Source organism: Mustela erminea, chromosome 19 (assembly GCF_009829155.1).
Source record: "Mustela erminea isolate mMusErm1 chromosome 19, mMusErm1.Pri, whole genome shotgun sequence".
In the NCBI taxonomy this organism is placed as follows: Eukaryota; Metazoa; Chordata; class Mammalia; order Carnivora; family Mustelidae; genus Mustela; species Mustela erminea.
In genome coordinates, this window is record NC_045632.1 from 48,058,853 (window position 1) to 48,079,143 (window position 20,291).

The 20,291-nt window shown below is 43.4% G+C and overlaps 1 protein-coding gene across 1 annotated transcript in view; it reads right to left on the reverse strand.

Moving 5' to 3' along the window:
- Window positions 1-11,014: 11,014 nt before the first annotated feature.
- SF3B3 (splicing factor 3b subunit 3) overlaps window positions 11,015-20,291 on the reverse strand; it is a 43,154-nt gene continuing 33,877 nt past the window's right edge. Inside the window, exons 18-26 of the mRNA XM_032325224.1 lie at window positions 18,071-18,245; window positions 17,060-17,265; window positions 16,817-16,973; window positions 15,742-15,867; window positions 15,118-15,330; window positions 13,868-13,966; window positions 13,013-13,156; window positions 12,028-12,132; window positions 11,015-11,636 (exon numbers count right to left, since the gene is read on the reverse strand). Of these exons, the coding sequence (XP_032181115.1) occupies window positions 11,496-11,636; window positions 12,028-12,132; window positions 13,013-13,156; window positions 13,868-13,966; window positions 15,118-15,330; window positions 15,742-15,867; window positions 16,817-16,973; window positions 17,060-17,265; window positions 18,071-18,245 (1,366 nt within the window). The 3' untranslated portion in view covers window positions 11,015-11,495. The remainder of the gene's footprint in view (window positions 11,637-12,027; window positions 12,133-13,012; window positions 13,157-13,867; window positions 13,967-15,117; window positions 15,331-15,741; window positions 15,868-16,816; window positions 16,974-17,059; window positions 17,266-18,070; window positions 18,246-20,291) is intronic.

The window sequence follows — 20,291 nt, forward strand, 5'->3', positions numbered from 1 at the left end:
TTTTGCTCAGATCCCTCTTGCTGTGATCTGCAAAAGCGGCAGCTAAGTTGAGGTGAAGTCAGGAATAGGAAACCATATGAGAAAAAAAAAAAATGCCTTCTTACCTTTTCACCCAGGAGGATGTGGTTTTCTAGGGCTTTGCTGAGGATTTCTATGGACTTCAGGACTGGAGCAGGTGCCCAGGAGCTGGGGGCAGTGGATGTCAGGCGGGAGAGGCTGCGGCTTCCCTTAGCCTGCAATCCAGGCTTCCTGACTGATGAGAAGGGCGGGGGGGAAAGCAGGCCACTGCAGCTCCCGATTCAGAAACTGAAGCCAGCAAGGGCGGGGCAGGGCCACGTGTCCCCAGCCTGCCTTGGGAGTGCGGGTAGGAGGGGGCCACAAACCCCGACGATCAGCCAGGAACTGTTTCCTGGCTCAGAGTGCCTGGCAAGTTAATGGCCACAGTCCCCAGAGTCAGATTTTGGCTCCCAGACAGGTTGGGCCATTTTAAGGGAATACCCTAGCTCCTCTCCAAAACACATTTACTTTGGCAAAAAAATTCTCCTTACAAAACTTAATAAAACTGGGTGATGTGGAAGTGACTGCAGTGCATGTGTACACAGAGGGACAGATGGAGAAAAGGCCTTTGATAAATATCTCCACTGCTGAGGACCAATCCATTACCCAGTGTACAGAGAGAGACAGACATGAACCCAGAGAGATGAAGCCCGGGACTTCCTGACATGACTTCTGGTGTAACCCGTGATAGGACACATAGCACAGGGAGTTCCTGAGGACCCAGAAATGAGGCCCTTTGCTTAGCCTCACCTCTGAGAATACGGGCACTTTCACTTTGCCTGGGTCAGATCAAAAGCTGAGAATGGTTCTGCCCAGCAGAGTTCCGTGGGCACCACGGGGAAGCTCCTCCCCCACCTAGTTTTCACAGTAAGCTCCATATATCTGGAGATGTTAGGGGTGGGCCAACCCCCCAAAGGATCCTTTAGCGCTTCTTCCAGAGGACGTTACCAACAGGGATCAGGGGACAGGGGAAGGGCTGTGTTCAAAGCATCGAACTATTCAAGACAGTAATTTCCAGCTCCCATTTCTCTGAAAAGGAGCACAAAATTTTTATTAAAGGAGCCCTTAATAACATCTAGAATTCCAGAGCACCTAGTTTGAAAAATGCTAGCCTAGGTGTTAACATGTCTTTTTCTGAATACCAACATCTAGCACAAATGGTTGTTTAAGAAATGATTTCTCGGGGCACCTGGGTGGCTCAGTGGTTAAGCATCTCCCTTCAGCTCAGATCATGATTCCAGAGTCCTGGGATCGAGCCCTGTATCGGGCTCCCTGCTCGGTGGGGCACCTGCTTCTCCCTCGCCTACTCCCCCCGACTTGTGTTCCCTCTCTTACTGTGTCTCTGTCAAACAAATAAAAATCTTTAAAAAAAAAAACAATCAGTTTAAAAAATAAAATGATTTCTCAGTTGGGTTGACAAAATTGGATTCCTGGTTTGGCCCTGAACTTCCAACAGGACAAGGCCCTCACTGGAATGTACTTGGCTAATTCTCCACCTCCATCCCCAAGGCTGTGCCTACGCCAGCCACACCCTCCCACTCTAAAGGCCTTGGCAGACAGTCGGGGGCCTGGAGGGAGGGTAGCAGAATGGAACCCTAGGAGCTCATGGGAGCCTCACAGAAGCCAGAAAACTCCACTGTGCCCTCTCTGGGGCCCCTTGCTTGAAATGTCCCTTCCTTTCGAAGCCTTGCACATAGGACTGCAGTTCAAGATGGAGATGGCTCTAGACATCCCTGGGTTCCAGACCCAAGTTCAGTGGCCGTGCCTCCTCATCCCCTGGAGGCTCAGCAACAGCACTTTGCTATTAGCGTGACCCCTGAAGGTTGGTTTCCACTTTATGGACAGGAAACTTCGACCACGTTTAGAGACTGGTGAACCCAGGTCGTCGGACTCTGTGTTCAAGGCTCTTTCTATGGCCTTCACTCCAACTTGGCATTTGAGACAGGATTTTGACTGTTTTCCGTGGTAAAGTGGCCCTTCTCCAGCTGCAGCATCAGCTCAGTAAAGGCAAGAGATTCCCCAGACTGCTTTGTTAACAACACTAGGCTCTAATAACCCACAGTAAATGTCGATACTTCTCGTGACCATCATGTCACTAGCCTATACACATCTATTCATGGCCCCAAATTATTAAATGTGTGAAAACCCTAAATGAACTAATGCAAAGCATCTCACATTCCCTGAGATTTTGTTTGCTATCAGAGAAGGCAAGTTCTGCTGGGTAAGCCTGTGAATGAAAATGTGAAGGCTCTAGGAGGCAGAGGTGAGGTACTGAGATGGGTTTGCCTTTGGGCTTACAAAAAAAACCCACTGAGGGGGCGCCTGGGTGGCTCAGTGGGTTAAAGCCTTTGACTTCAGCTCGGGTCATGATCCCAGGGTCCTGGGATCGAGCCCCACACTGGGTTCTCTGCTCAGCGCAAAGCCTGCTCCACCCTCCCCCGCCCCTCTGGCTGCCTCTCTGCCTACTTGTGATCTGTCAAATAAATAGATAAAACCTTAAAAAAAAAAACCAACCCACTGGGTATTGGCTTCTAGATTTGGGGGGTGAGGGTGGGGGTGGGTGGTGCTGACCTCCAGTTAAGTCTCCAGTTAAGTCACCCACCTTTTTGCCCCAAAACTGGAATTTACAGCCTTGGTCTATTTATTTGGCTTCATTTTGAATAATAAACACTGTTCCCTCATTCCCTACCCAACCTAATGATTTCTAAGTCTGATGACCACCAGACAGTGAACTATACATATGCCCAGATACCAGCAGAGATTAAGAGTAATCTGGGGACAGGGGCGCCTGGGTGGCTCAGTGGGTTGAGCCGCTGCCTTCGGCTCAGGTCATGATCTCAGGGTCCTGGGATCGAGCCCCGCATCAGGCTCTCTGCTTAGCAGGGAGCCTGCTTCCTCCTCTCTCTGCCTGCCTCTCTGTCTACTTGTGATCTCTCTCTGTCAAATAAATAAATAAAATCTTAAAAAAAAAAAAAAAGAGTAATCTGGGGACAAAATGCAGCAATCTATTCTGACAAACCGATGATCCTAATGTCCAGTTAAGAGTTAAAAACCAGGGACGCCTGGGTGGCTCAGTGGGTTAAGCCGCTGCTTTCGGCTCAGGTCATGATCTCAGGGTCCTTGGATCGAGTCCCGCATCGGGCTCTCTGCTCAGCAGGGAGCCTGCTTCCTCCTCTCTCTCTCTGTCTGCCTCTCTGCCTACTTGTAATCTCTCTCTGTCAAATAAATAAATAAAATCTTTTAAATAAATAAATAAATAAATAAGTTAAAAACCACTGGGGGCGCCTGGGTGGCTCAGTGGGTTAAAGCGTCTGCCTTCGGCTCAGGTCATAGTCCCAGGATTCTGGGATCCAGCCCCACATCAGGCTCTCTGCTCAGTGGGGAGCCTGCTTCCCCCTACCACCCACCTGCCTCTCTCCCTATCTGTGATCTCTGTCAAATAAACAAATAAAGTCTTAATTTTTAAAAAAGAGTTAAAAACCACTGCACGCTGCAACAGGTTTCTTTCTTTCTGGACTGAAAACTTTTGGGTACCCACCATCCACCTTTTTTTTCAGATTCAGGATCTTCTGACTTTTCCCAGAAGTCACAAGGCCTGTTTTAACTGAGGAGACGAAGAGACGTGGCTCTTCAGAAACTTGCCACCAGGCTCCCTAGCAAACTCACCAGAACTGCTAGATTATAAAAACTGTCCTTCAACTTTTGGATGCAGAGCAGACCTGCAAGGAGATGGCACGTAGGAGGTGCTTAGTAAATCCTGGTGGAATAAATAAATTTGTCAGCATCCTCTAGTAGGTTGGTCATGACTTCTGAGGTTGGTTTTCAAGCTTCTATAGGAATAGTTGGCTAGGCCGGTGCAGACTGGCGGAGGGGACTCTTCTGACCACTGTGTAGTGTGTATCTGCTGATTTCAGTTTGCCCCACACACTGGGCTAACAGATCCCCAAATGTAGTAGCCACTGACCACAGTTGTTTAATGACTCCCTACCACATATCCAAGATTAAGCCCAATGGCCCCCACACTTATTTTTTGTGGACAAGGTTTGATTTCAGCAGCAGAGATGGTTCTTCTGAGGTCTTTTTTTTTTTTTTTTTTTTTTTTAAGATTTTATTTCTTTGACAGAGAGAGAGATCACAGGCAGAGAGAGGGGGAAGCAGGCTCCCCACTGAGCAGAGAGCCGGATGTGGGGCTTGATCCCAGGACCATGAGACCACGACCTGAACAGAAGGCAGAGGCTTAACCCACTGAGCCACCCAGGTGCCCCTTCTGAGGTCTTGATATAGCCCTTGAATGTGTTTTAAAGGCATAATAAACAAAATACCCACAGATAATATACCATATGCACGTGAGCAAGTAGATGACTCAGGCAAACACATGTCATTTCTTTTTTGAACAGAAACAGAATTCAGGAATTTTTTTTTAAAAAATCAGAAGCCGGGTTGATCTCATCTGAAGAATGTTCCCAACGTTTCTGGCTTCCCACTTATGAGAAACTCAAGAGAGACGGCATCACAGGAGCAGCACACATTCTGAAGACCAGTGCTCTTCTCCCCATGACAGGAGTGAACTCCAAGTGCCTTTCCCAGCCACAGCAGTCTTGCTAGCAATACATTTAAAAAATACCAAGAAAAGCAACATTCCATCCATAGTTCAACTTGGCCCCCAACCCCACCCCAGGAATGCTATTCTTGGCAAGAGATCTTCCAGAGGAAACAGCATCTGCAGAACCTCTAACTATGAGGTCAGGGAAAGATGAGGCAGCTGAAAACTTTTCAGTTCTTTCTTAGATCCAAGTTACAGGGATCTAACAGAGCAGCAGGAAGGGAGCAATCCTAGTCACTCAGGGCAAATGCCTCAGTCTTGACATTTCCTTTCTGAGTTCCATGGAAGACTCCGATGTGTTCTGTAAGTCTAGAGAGTTCCCCATTTACCTGGCTGCTCAGTTAAACCAAAGGAGTTCATTAGTCCCCCTAACACCTACATAGATGGGATCTGTAACTTATTCTCATTGTACCATCAAGTTTTATTAATCACATTTTGTAGCTTCTGGGACAACAGCTATGAACTAGACAAAATTCCTGAGCTCAATATATTCAAGCCTAATTCCCTGTGCCTGTGCTCCAGAAATTCTACTTGCAGACCACAAGCAAATTTATGGACAAACAAATGAAGGAAGCTCAATGGTGACAATTCCTGGATATGACACCTTAAGCACGGGCAACAAAATCAGAAATAAACAAGTGGGATGAATGAAAATGAAAAATGAAAAAGCTTCTGCACAACAAGAAAAATCAACAACGTGAGAGGACAGCCAACAGAATGGGGAAAAAAAATACAGCTAAATGTGCTTAGTTGCAAAAAAGTATCTAGGTAAGTTGCAAACTAAGTATCTAGGTAAGGGGTTAACATCCAAAATATATAAAGAACTCCTACAACTCAATAGCAAATAATCCCTTAAAAAAATGGGCAAAGGGGAACACTAATTCAAAAAGATACATGCACTCTTTTATTTATTACAGCATTATTTACAGTAACCAAGATACAGAAGTTGTTTAAACTTCCATCAATGAAGATGTGTATATATATTATGGAATATTACTCAGCCATAAACAAGAATGAAATCTTTCCCTAGGCAATGACACAGAGTGAGAGTATAATGCTAAGTGAAGTAAGTCAGTCAGAGAAAGACTCTGCTTCCATTCATATGTTGAATTTAAGAAACAAAGAAAAGAGACCAAAAAACAAAGCAAAACAAAACAAAAAACAACTTAAAAAACAAAGAATAAACTGGTGGTTGCCAGAGGGGAGAAACTGTGAGCAGTGGTGAAACAGAGAATCAAGAGTACACTTCTCCTTTTTTTTCCTTTATGATTTTATTTATTTGAGAGAACGAGAGAGAGTACATGCACTCAGGCATAGGGGGAAGGAGAAGGAGAGAATCTCAAACATGTGGGGCTTGATCTCACGACCTAGGATCATGACCTGAGCCAAAACCAAGAGTCGGACGCTTAATGGACTGATCCACCCAGGCGCCTCTAGAGTACACTTATCTTGATGAGCACTGAGTTAATGTGTAGAATTTCTGAATCATTATGTTGCACATCTGACACTATTAACACTGTTAATTATATTTCTATTTTTAAAAAGATGGGCAAAGGAACTTAACAGACATTTCTCCAATGTAGATACACAAAAATAAACTCAAAATGGATGAAAGACCTAAATGTGAGACCTGAAACCATAAAAATCCTTAGGTTAACAGGCAGTAGTATCTGACATTAGCCATGCCAACATTTGCCTAGGCAGGTTTCCCGGGGAAAGAGAAATAAAAGCAAAAATAAACCACTGGGACTACATCAAAATAAAAAGCTTTTGCACAACAAGGGGTGCCTGGGTGGCTCAGTGGGTTAAAGCCTCTGCCTTCATCTACTGAATGGGAGAAGATGCTTGGCAAATGACATATTTGATAAATGATCAGTATCCAAAATATAGAGAACTGTTACAACTCAACACCCAAAAAACAAATAATCCCATTAAAGAATGGGAAGAAGACATGAACAGACCTTTCTCCAAAGACGGCCAACAGACACATGAAGAGATGCTCAACATCATTCATCATCAGGGAAATGCAAATCAAAGCCATAATAAGGTTATCACCTCACATCTGTCAGAATGGCTAAAATCAAAAAGAAACAAGTGTTAACAAGTGTTGGTGAGGATGTGGAGAAAAAGGGACCCTCACGCAGCGCTGGCGAGGATGCAGACTGGTGCAGCCACGCTGCAAACAGCATGACGGTTCCTCAAAAAGTTAAAAATGGAATTACCCTACTATCCAGGAATTGCACTACTGGGTCTTCACCCCCAAAATACAAAAGCACTATTCAAAGGGATACATGTACACCTATGTTTAGAGCAGCTTATTTACAATCACCAAATTATGGAAGCAACACAAGTGTCCATCAATAGATGAGTAGGTAAAGATGTGGTACGTAAACACACACACACACACACACACACACAGCCATAAAAAAAGAACTGCCATCTTGCCATTTGCAATGACACTGATGCGGCTATAAAGTATAATGCTAAGTGAAATTAAGTCAGTGAGAAAGAAATACCGTGTTATCCCACTCATATGTGGAACTTAAGAAACAAATGAGGAAAGGGTGGGGGGGGAAGAGACAGACCAAGAAGACAGACCAAGAAACAGACTCTTAACTACAGAAAACAAATGGATGGTTATCACAAGGGAGATGAGTGGGGGGATGGGGAAATAGCCATGGGGATTAAAAGTGCACTTATCCTGATGAGCACTAAGTAACACGGAATTGTGGAATTACTGTATTATTGTATACCTGAAACATTAAACACACTGTATACTGAAACACAACAGAACACTGTATGTTAACCATACTGGAAAATAACATAATAACAGAAGTCGTGACATACATATATGCAATGGAATATTATTCAGTCATTAAAAAAAACTACAAGGAAATCTTGCCCTTTGTTACACAGGTATTACGCTAAGTGAGTAAGTTGAGCGGAATCATGTATGATCTCACCTATCTGTGGAATCTAAAAGAACACCTAACTCCTGAAAGGACAGGAGATCTGTAGTTGGGAATGGAGGTGGCAGCAGTGTTGGAGCAAGGTGGTCAAAAGGTATCAACTTCCAGTCCTAATTATTAGACATATAATTTTATATGTCTATTAGACTATAATTAGACATATTAGACTGTAATTAACACTGCTATATAATATATGTGAAAGTTGTTAAGAGAGTAGATCCTAAGTGCTCATCCCAAGGAGAAAAGAAGTATTTTTGCTCTTTCTTTTTATTCTATCTCTGAGATGAGTTATGTAATCATTTTTCATTGTGTATTCATCAGCCAAACCATGATGCTGTACACTTTAAACTTATACAGTGATATATGTCAATTATACCTCAAAGCTGGGGGGATACAATAGACAAAAAAGATAAAAAAATCTTTCCAGCTGTTAGAAACCTGGTAGAGAAATCAAGTCCAGAAGGCCTCTAAGTTACAGAGCTGAAATGTTATCTGTATATCCCTCAACACTCTACCTTATCTAGCACCCATTTGGGAATGTGATAGAGTCAACAGACACATCAGAAGTTAGTGCAGTATGAGGGGAAAAGAAAACATCCTAACGTGTGTACTGGGTGCGGAGGGGAGAGTCCTCTATGGTTCTTCCGGGACTCCTAAAGGAAAATGGAAGACTTCACTGGTCTTCCTGACCTAAGTCCCATATATGTAAAGAGTTTATGTTTGGCTCAATGAGCCCCCATCATGTGCCGAGCTAGGTGCTGGGTATTCCGGACGCATGTTCTCATTTTACTCTCACACCAACCCTGTTTATCTCCATGTTAGGGTGATGCAACTCGCCATACCAATGTCATAGATCTATTCAGAGAGGCAAAGACTTGACTGACTGAATTCAGGCCTGTGAGTTCATGTCTAGACTTATTTACAAGTTCCCATTTTAGACTTAGCATTTCACAATCTTTAGGGGAAAGTGCCCGGGAATCTATATTGAGTGGCTTAAGGGATGATTTTCATGATTAGAGAAATTTGAGAGAAAAAAATAAAACATACTAACAAAATTTGTACTGCCCAAAGGCATAGGGTCACTTTGACTTTTTTGATAATGTCGGTACTCTTAGGAACCAAGATGCTGTCTCAAGGAAGGTTGAGCAACGCAGTAATGGACTTGCATGCAGCTTATCTGACATCTCTCCCTTTAAGATGTGGGAACCAAGGCTCATAAATTTTAAATGGCTTGCCCAAATTCACTCAGCTGTTATCTGGCCAAGCCGGATCAGACAGGTTGCCTGATTCTAGTTCTTTCTACCATAAACACATTTTGATTGTTTCACATGCAAAAGCCTTCTCTACTAGGCTATTAATAAGTTCAACAGAGCAAACCCTGTGAATTTCTTACTGTGCTTATTATTAGTACAATGCTCAGAATATTATTAGCTCATCATTTGCTGTCATCTACCACCTTTTGCAATATGCACCCACATGTCTGTGACAATCCCACTGAGTTTGTTATCATTTTCCCTGGGCTTTGGGTTACAGAAGAATGGGAAAGGAGGAAATCTCATATGAAACCTTTGCCTGGCCTACCTGTAGCTCTCCAGTGGGGCAATACTCATTCCACACATTCCCAGCTGAAAAGATCTAAAATTAAGATTCAGTATTATAGGGTGCCTGGGTGGCTCAGTGGGTTAAGCCGCTGCCTTCAGCTCGGGTCATGATCTCAGGGTCCTGGGATCGAGTCCCACATCAGGCTTTCTGCTCAGCAAGGGGCCTGCTTCCCTTCCTCTCTCTCTCTGCCTGCCTCTCTGCCTACTTGTGATCTCTCTCTGTCAAATAAATAAAATCTTAAAAAAAAAAAAAAAAAGATTCAGTATTATATGCTGTAAAATTAAAGGCTTCAAATGGCCTAAGTGCAAGTTCCCCTCCCAACTCTGCTCTTACAGATAAGGTTCCCAACCTAAACCTAAGCCTCTTTATCAAAGGACTATACCATTCCTGCTCATTTCTGGGCAGCAGAATCAAGTCTATAGATTTCTAGTCTATAGATTTATTCAAACAAGCCAATCACATCTTCCCACAGGAAGGAGGAGGCACCCCACATTCTTGGATATTACAAAGCCTGCCTCCATGAAGTGCTGCATCCCCCCAACCCCTCTGTATAGACAATTCCTAATTCTATACAGAGATCAAGTTTTCCTTTCTTACATAAACCCCCTATGACTACAGGAAGCAGTACTTCAGGAGAAAACCGGGCACAAGGGGCCACTACTCAAGCATCTACGTGAAGTTTCCCAGACTACTACATGTCAACATCAGACAATCTGACAGCCCGAACGGAATAGATTTAAGTAGGGCTCACAGAAAAAATAAGTCCTGGAATTAGGCCATAAAAATGTAATTCTAAAGTGTCACCTGCTATGTGAATCAGTGAGATAATAAAAGTGTTAACTAGCGATTCAGTTCCTGGCAAAACCTGCATCTTTCCTCACTGCTCTAAAACCTAGTCATGATTAGAGATATGCAGCATGAGGAACCCTCTCAACAGTGGACTGTGGGCTGCTCGGGGCCAAAGGTTGTGTCTAACCACCTCCATTCCTGATTCTAACACAGTGCTAGCCACAGAGAATCTGCTCGTGGAAGTGGCTGTGCCTACGCACATGAAGAATGTTTTACTCTGTTGAAGACCAAGAACAGCAGTGAGCTCAGGTCTTTCCGGGTTCAATAAACCTGGGGAACCGCCTGGGAGATTAAGGCTGCCTTTTCAGGTGTGGACATTTTCAGGTGACAGGCTACCAGTGCTGCCTCCTCATACTCCAAAGGCCCTCCTGAGTTTGCCTAAGACGTCCAATGCTGACAAGACTCCCCACCACGCAACCCGCCCCCCCGCAACAGTTACCCATGAGCCTGTAAATAGGGACCACGTATACTGATTTTTGTTCCCAAGGGCAGGTTAGTTTCTAGGTTCTTCTGTACTTACTGATCCTTCCTAGGAGTCATATGCCAAACGATCATTTCGGGAGCTGTAGAAGTAAATGGAGCTTCTGTTAAGAGACCCCCCCACCTGGAATGCATGCCAAATCTTTCACTCTAAGACCTCGAAGTAGAAGGAAGCTAAAACAGGGGAGAAGAAATCAGGCACCATTCCTCAATATCCAAGGGAAGAAGCATGGCTGACCACATGGTTATTACTGAGCCCAAGTTTCACTTATACTGCAAAAAGAACTACAAGCCCCAAAAACCCACCACGGCACTGGGATTGTGAGGCTACAGGGCGCCAGAAGTACAAGCAGGTAGCTGGAAGGAAGGAGGACACTCCATTCCTCACGCTCTAACTCGGGCTCAAATTCCCCACCTAAATTCTCACCCCCAGAAAAGACACATGGACACAAGCCACCTTCAAAACTAGATCTGTATTTCTGGTTAGATTCCAGAGTGGCAGAACTCAGGAGTTAGACTACATTCAACCTGGTCCCCACCTCAGCTTGCCTCCCTCCCTCCCTCCCACAAAGATAACATTGTACAAAACTATATTTACAAGAAAACCAGTTAAAAACTAAGGGTGTATACAAAGTAGACAAAGAGACCCAGAAGGATCAATGTAGGGAAAGGTTTGGGGGAGAGGGAACATCTTATTACACACCAGAAACTGGGAGCACTGTATTAGGTACTAGGCAGGAAGAAGCATAGCAAAGTTCAGTGCCAATTTTAGGGGGGAACCAGTCACTCCAGGGAAGACGGGATAGGCAAGACCTACTAGCTTTAATATTACAAAGTCTTATCCAGCCACCCTTCTTCTGATATGTGGGTTCAGAGCCACGTGGTAGGCAAACAGAACAGTCTCTGACACAAGTCCCACAGGAAAAGCACCCGGCTCAGAAGGCATAGCGGGTCCGGATGTCCTCAAGCTTCTTGGACACCTCAGGTGGGGTTCGGTCCAGTTCTTCAGAGACGTTCTTCTGTTTGTTGGGCTCCATGGAGTTGAACTGCTCACAGAGATCTCCATCTATCACATTCTAAGACACAGAAAAGTGAGTAAGAAATAGGTCAGATGCTTAAAGGAAGTGGCATGCTAAAGCAGCAGCAAAGAAAACTTTTATTCTCTCTCAGGTATCTGAACCATTTCAGAGCCAGGGACACTACTCTAAGTTCATCCTTAGTATCCTGTGTTCAGAGTAGCAAAAATGGGGGAAGCCTCTTCTCTGGCTGTGGTCTGCCCTGGGGGAAGAGGTCCTTGAAAATCACTAGCCATTCTTCTCCGCCATTACTGCCTCCCATCAATCCACTCCTTTGATGTTCCTTCAATCAGGACTGTTCTGATTTACCAGAGAGGGAGGTCCAGAGAAAAGACAAGTTACGTGGGGCAAGGATCCCCCTTTCCAACTCAGATTTCCAACAAAGACCTACCTTAACAGGGAAGTAATAGGAACGAAAACTGAGGTGGTCTCGTCCACAGAGAGGAGGATGCTCAGACCGTAGATGCATTTCTACGTGTTGGAAAAAGTCATGGTCCTGGTAGAAGATATAAAGAAATCTATCACTGAAGAAAAAATGATTTCAACTAGTCTACAGTTTCCAGAAGCACAATGAACAGACAAGCCACTGATCTTATTATTTTTTTTTTAAACCATCCAAACAGATGTTAACTATCAAAACTGTTCCTGTGACAACCCCAGGTTTTCTTGCTACAAGATACCTAAAATCTGAAAAAAAAAAAACAACCCACCTATATCTGAGAAGAGAACAACATATGTAAAGACAGATTTGTAAAGTCAGATTCCTGATCCCGGTTTCCTTAGCTGGAATGACATAAACCCAATTTAGCCAATCCCAGAGCTGAGCCAAGGAGGCAACAAGTACACAGTATACCTCACTGTAGTAATCATCATTCCTAGTCTGTGGGGTTTGGTTCTGGGGCTTTGGCCACTAACTCTATACCCATACCAGTAAGAAACCAAACCTGGGGTGCCTGGGTAGCTCAAATGCTTAAGCAAAAGACTCTTGACTTTGGCTCAGGTCATGACCTCAGGGTCCTGGGATCAAGCCTCAGGTTGGGCTCCATGCTCAGTGGAAGTCTGTCTGAGGATTCTCTTTTCCTCTCCCTCAGACCCTTCCCCTGCTTGGGCGCTCGCACTCATTCTCTCTCTCTCTCTCTCTCTCTAAGATATCTTTAAAAAAGAACTAAACCAAACCCTGGTACAGTATAAAAACAAATGGCTTGGAGAAGAGGGAAATCAGGATTCCTATTTTCTGAGGCACTTCTATCACCTTATAATATTTCCAAAACATGCCCAGCTGCAGGTGGGAACAGAAGATATGCCCTCTTAGGCTGATTTAGCACCAGGAAACAACCTTGTGAAGGCAAAGGCCAGAAGAATGTGGGAGATTTCACCTCATGGGATGTGAATGGGACAAGGATGCCAATTCCTCCTGACAAGGTGGTATAGACAAGCGATTCTGAGCCTCCAGGGATCAGTGTGGTCTTCTGTAATGACAGGACGGTCTCGCCCACATGGTAGTTCATGATCACCTCCGCCTGTAAGTTGAAAACAGACTAGTAACTGTGCCCTTGCCCTCCGAACCTGTTCTAGATTCCCAAGAGCAAGTAGTGCCTCCAAAGAGCAGATTTCACCTTCTTTTAAATCCAAACATTACTAACATATAAAAATACTTTACAATTTTCTTAACATTTACTTGAGATTAATGTCACAATGCTGATGTTAAATCATTTCTGATAATTATAATGGAAAAACATTGTTAAATTACCAAGTTTGCAATAAAAAAGAAACCACAGATAATTGTTAAAAAGCAGCAATCATTAGACTAGCTCTCTAAAACAGAACCTATCTTAGAAGTCCAGAGATGCTCTACTACAGAAGTATATACCTACAGCAGAAAAGTAAGGAGCCCAGAACAACCCCTCAGAGAAGAGCCGGTTAATATCAGGAATGTGTGCAATGATTTTTTCCAAGGAACACACTATGCTCTAGTCACTGCTAAAATGTCTTGGAAAAAAAAAAAATTCTATTTTGCAGTGATAAAAATGGAATGGTGACTCGGTCACTGTACATCAAGCCCAGCATCTACCCATCACAGGCTCTGAAAGGACACCCCTGAGCAGGAGAGTACTCAGCATAGTCACGTGCACTGCAGACAGCGGACTACAAAATGTTCCCTCAGTATGGGTCATGGGAAATGTAGTCTGCAGGCTGATACCTCTCCTTTCAGGTCGCTTCTGCAATCTTACCTTCTGAGAGGCCCCGTTGAGCAAGCCCCGGTCCCACAGGGCTTTGTTTCCTGTGGGATCCTCATCCACTTCGTCATTGGTGTTAGGCGGGAGCCTCACCTATAAGGAAGTGACAGAAGTCATGGGGCTGGCTCCTACACCGACTCACCTGGATCACCAAGCAACATGTTTGCCCTAGATCCCTGAAAGCAAGCCTGGGACCACCACCTTCGGCAAAGCCTAAGCCTGTCTCCTGCAACCTGATGTCTGAGTGAAAACTCCGGAGATTCAACCCACGAGCAAGAACAAAACAAAGGCTATAAAACATACACAAAAGAAGACAAATTGGGGGCGCCTGGGTGGCCCAGTGGGTTAAGCCGCGCTGCCTTCGGCTCAGGTCATGATCTCAGGGTCCTGGGATCGAGTCCCGCATCGGGCTCTCTGCTCCGCAGGGAGCCTGCTTCCTTCTCTCTCTCTCTCTGCCTGCCTCTCAGTATACTTGTAATTTCTCTCTGTCAAATAAATAAATAAAATCTTTAAAAAAAAAAAAAAGAAGTCAAATTGGGCTTAAAAAGAGAAAACCAAAATTCTCGCACAGATAAAAATAATTCTTACTCATTAGCTCAAGCAAAACCTGTCATCACTATTAAATCATATTCCATAAGGAGGAGGGAGGGAGATGGACCGGTCAGGTGATGGAAGGACGGGGACAGGGGACTCTAATGTCTGATAAGAATGGGGAGCTTGACTGGCTCAGTAATAGAGTATGCAACTCTTAATCTCAGGATTAAGTTCAAGCCCCATGTTGGGTGTACAGAAGATTAAATAATAATAATAATTTTAAAATCTTTAAATATAAAAATAAATGACTGGTAAGAGGGCTTAAAGAGGGTGCCTGGGTGGCTCAGTCAGTTAAGCGTCTGCCTTCAGCTCAGGTCATGAACTCAGGGTCCTGGATCAAGTCCCACATCGAGTCCTGGATTGGGCTCCCTGCTCACTGGGGAGATGTTTCTCGCTCCTGCTCTGCCTTGCTGGTCTCCCTGCCTGTGCTCTGTCAAATAAATAAAATCTTTAAAAAAAAAAAAGAAAAAGAAAAAAGGAAGATGGCTTAAAGAACACAAAATTTCCTTTTTAGAGCTGGCTTTAGGATTAAATTTTATACCTATTTTCAATTTCCATACTAGAGATCATAGTCCTATGTCCTTGACTTTACCACTGAAAAGAGCTGGCTTTCCTACACATCACTGTAACCGACATAAACATCAACTCACCACACAAATGTTGCCAAATTTGTCTGCCCCCGCCACAGTGTCATAGTCCAGGAGGCTAGCTGTAGTGACCCATCGTGGGTAAGTATCATCGGCGAAAATGATAAGCTGGTTCTCATTACGCTTGTATCGAACCCAGATGAAACTTTCTTGGACATCAGACACAATTACCCTGTGTCCAATAGTCTGGATCCCAGAGATGTAATTGGCAATATGCTGGGAAAAACAAAGACATCAATGGGTATAACCTTGAGATTCAGAACCCAGAGACAGTTCAGCTTCTCCTGATTGAAGCATATATTTATATATGACCTACAGAACGGCAGTCAACAATAAATTCCTAAAAGATGGAAAAAGAGCTAACTGGTTTTAATACAGTGGAAATGTATGCTCAATTCTCACAGTTAAATACTCTGTATTTAACAGAAATATGGTTCTTAGTGTGAAGAAGTCAAGAAACTGACCTAACTTTTGTCCTTCTCAAGTCACAAAGGCCTAATTCTAAGGCTGGAATTGAGATCTACAAGATCCTAAAAAGACATATGATTTTAAGTAACTGTCCATTATCCCACCAATGTTTCCTCCTTCCTCACTAGCTAGTTCTGATTCCCTGTACAAGCTATTTACCTTGTTCTCACACTTTCGGAGTAACTTCTTCTTCCCCAGGTCATAAACTCGCAGAAGCTTCCCCACACCAATCAAGACCCTCCCCTGGAATGGAGCAATGGCAGCAGGGACCTCTTCCACTGGAGTCTGTGAGAAGAAAAGCAGGCAATGCAGCTATTAGAACACCAGCCATATGCTAACCGTACCCTCTTGACCCCAAAGGTCTACGAGACAGTGTGTGATCACCTTTGGCTCCTCAGAGAAATAAACCACACATACAAGTCTATGAACAGGTCCCACAGTGCACTGTACGTCACTCAGCAAATGGATCAGTGCCACAAGCCAAAGGAAGCCCTGAGGCCTGATGAATGTGGTCTCAGAGCCTGTGCTAATTCAACTGGTGCCACAAACAATGAAGCCTCAATGCAGAAGTGATTCCTGGTTGTGGATGGATGGGAAAGGAGTGCTAGTGCCAAGTGACATCTCAGTTGTAAGGGAGATACAATGAGTTTAGCACAAAGAAAAAAACATGAGTAATTACTTCCTAGAGGACATTCCCCTGGTGAAGGGCTAGAGCAGCTACATGCATATGCTATCCATGTGGGAGAATGGGATATTTTCCCTCTTAATTTAAAAATTGTGATAAGATACACATAAAATTTATCATTTTGAGCATTTTTTAGTATACAATTCAGTGGCATCAAACATGTTCACAGTGTTGTGCAACCATCACCACCATCCACCCCCAGAACTTTTTCATTTTTCCAAAGGGAAAGTGTATCCATTAAATGTTAATTCTCCAGAGGTCACAAATTGCTGCCTGCTTAGTAAAACCAGTAAACAAGGGGCCAATTCTGTGTGCATCTATGTCACCATTGTGGCTGGTTAGTATATAGGCTTCCTGTCAGACTCCCAGGCAGTGGAGCTTCACTAGAGCATGAGAGCCCCAGCATTTTCTGTGTGCCACCAAAAGATGGAACATAATCAATGAGCTGGCTTCCAAAATGGCCACCAGAAGACCTGACCCATGACTTAAGCAAAAGTGGGAGAGACCAGTAGGACCTAAGATCCAGGAGAACCAATGGCTGGTTCTTACCTTGTGCAAAAACTCCAGTTTTTCCCCATTATTCACGAGCTTGTAGGTATAGACAAAGCCCCCGGCTACAGACCTGGGATTGAGAATCAGGTCTTTGGCCACGCCCACCAACACATACCAATCATCACCAGTGTTGGAAAACCTGCATACAGCCACACTGTAAACAGAGAAACAGGAGTCGGGCATTAACTACAGCCCAGAGAATTCCTGCCCTCAAAACCCTAGATGTCCAGAGCTCCTTACCTAAAAGCGGCCTCATTCTGTTCTAGCTGGACAAGATCCAGCGTGTTCCCTTGAATAGGATTCATCACTCGGATCACAGAGGCCCACTGCCCATTGCCAGCTTTAGGAGCTCCAAAAATGGACTCAGGAAGGTTTTCATTGAGGAATGCTGCTGCCATCTCTGCAGCAAGCTCCCGCTCATCCTCCCCTGCTGCTTCTACCATTTCCTAAATTAAAAAACAGAAATCACAAACACAAAAACAGAAGATTTGGTATATTCAGAGGTAGATGGTGGGTAAGAAGTGGACAAGTAGCACAACAGTTCATATCCTGAATAGCAAAGTCTGTAGGCCAAAACCAGATTTTTCCCCAAAATGAAGATTAAAGGGAAAGGTGTACAGACAAGGGGAAGAGAGAAAATCACTGAAGGAAAAAACCAGGTACTTCATTTTTTAATGTCAAAAAAACCTAACATTGACTGTGGCAAATACTTAGCAAGTGGTCTCAGACACATCAAACAAAAACACCACTTTTCTACCTAACCTCCCTGATTTCCCTCGCTACGACTCTTTGTCTCATCTCTTCTAGTCAAGATACAGTTTTGCATGATGGGGCTATTTGGTTTTTTTTTTTTTTTGCTGGGAAATGATTTCTGGAAAGAACTAGTATTGTGGAGAATTGAACACTGTCTCTTTTGGGCCCAAATCTAGGAAACAAATACACAGGCTGTTTGGGAAGCTCAAGGGTTGAAGAACTCTGTTCCAGAAGGAAAGCTGAAAACTCAATAAACCCAGGTTCGTGTATTAGTCCCAAGTCACAAGAAAACTTCTAAAACCAAGGATAGGGGCAAGGGCTCTGCTTAAAAGCCCTGAAAAGAACGTGGGTCTTTTTTTAATGTATAATATACTATAGATATATATGTAGATACATATATAAAATGTGTAATATGATCAGCAATTATACAAGTTTAAACTTTTCAACAATATTTCATATGAATGCCTTTTAACTAAACCCTAAGGTCAGTCTCATTACCTCGGCCATTTGCTGCTTCCTCTGAGCTTTTGTTGCCTCAGTGTAGGCATTGTGGTCCGTCTCAATGATGATAAGGTTGTTACTCTCAGGGTGAATAACAAATTTCCTGGGTGTGTACTGCAGTGGAAAGGCCACTTGATTGAAGACAGCACCTAGCTTCTCCAATGCTAAAATCCTACAGGGGAAAAGGCAGGGAATCAACAGATCACTCACTCAGGATTTAGAAACTCCTATCAAAATGGCCTGTGACTGGTCACACAAATGCATTGATCCCTAAAAGCTCTAATGTTGGCATATTCCTCTCTTTGGAAAGAAACACTCGATCAGGTATTTTACAAATATCTGAATGATGAAATTAAGTGTTTAAGCATCAAAAGTGGTCATTCTGCAAGAAGAAAAAAAAAAAAGTTTCACATAAAGAAAACAAAACCCAAACCACCGATCCTTCAGTTTTGATTCTTCTGGTCCAACCCACATAATGATCTGTCTTATAAAGGCACCCTACCACGACAAGCAGATTCAAAGTAGAGAGAAAACCTGCTCTCAGGACATACCCAACACAGAAGGCAGCACAGATATTCCCATGTTGTATTCCTAAGAAAGTATGTGGCTAGTCAACATCTAAGTAGAACTTATACCACTGGTGATACCCAACAGGACTTCAGGCAGTTTTCAAGTGGACTTTAATAATTAATAAGCTTTTGTGCACCAAAGAACATCATTGAGAAAGTGAAAAGACAATCTACGGAATGGGAGAAAATCAGTGCAAATCTTATCTGACAAGGGCATTACAACTAGACTATACAAAGAACTCTTAGAATTCAGTAATGAAAAAAGAATTATCCAGTTAAAAATAAGCAAGGGATCTCAACAGTACTCCAAAGAAAAATAGCAAGAAAGCACATGCTTATCATTAAGCATCAAAAAACTGTCCATCTAAACCACCATGAGATACCACTTCACACTTACTAGAATGGCTGGAATCAAGAAGTCAAATAAATGCATGTGGGTGAGGATGTGAAGAAACTGAAACTCTCATACCTTACTTGTGGAAAACAAAAACAGTGCAGCCCCTTTGGAAAGCAATTTGCTTTCCAAATTCCTCAGAAAGTTAAATACAGAGTTACCACAGAACCCACCATTCCACTCTTTCAGATATATATCAAAGAAAAATGAAAATATATGCCCCCCCAAAAACATGCACAAGAATATCCACAGCAGCATTATTCATATGTGGAAGTGACTAGTTTTGACAGTAATTACTCTAAACACTGGTGTTACCAAGAATTCTGCTGTTAACTATTTCACACAGTGGCCTTCCCTGAAAGATTCTGTTCTGGGGAGGAAACGCTCTTCTGCTACAAAGTGAAAAAATCTGTGGCTGTGGCCACATTTATAGGAATTCAAAAGAGAAGGAGCACCCATAAATAATGTGAATGTCTATGAATGAGGCTAGGTCTTGACTGGCAGAGATGTGGGTGGGAAGCATGCCAGGGCACAGAGTAAAAAAAACCATGAGAGAGGAGACAGCAATTCTGCTGGAACAGAACATATATAAAGGCGTGAGGGTTAGAGAGAAAGAACGATGACTGGAAAGATCCTGAAAGGTGCTGCACAGAAATCTGGGAGTTCACCTGGTAAGTTACCCACATAACAAGAGGGTATAGTTCCTCTTGATAGGGTTCCTCTTACAAACAGTTACAACCAAGGCAAGAACACAGGTGGTGTTAAAAGATTAAAGAAGAAAAAATGAAAACCGAAACTTGAGAAAGTCAAACTGAATATAGCTTATTTTTCAAACCGAATAGCCATCTTGCAACAGAACAGTGCTTGCTCCAACATCATTGCGTAAACAATAGTTGTTCAACTTGCAAAAGGCCTAAATAATTTATACTGAGGTTAAAATTAGAAGATGTAACACTGCAAATGACAGGACCAAATAAGAAAAAGTTATCAGCGAACCAATGCCTGCCAGCTCTAAAACTAATCCAATAGTACTGCCCTGGAAAAACAGATGGTTTAATCTCAAGGAAACTGAACCATACTGCGGAGTATATTAGAACTTGGCCCTGAAAATCTAAACAGAAGCTACAACTCCAAAAATCAAAACTTGGCTACCAGGTACTTAAAATCCTGAGACAAACGAAGGTTTCAGTTGCAACACTCTAGTGCCATGATGAAGAGCTGGCTCTCTGCCATTGCTTCGTAACTTCTTCCAGCA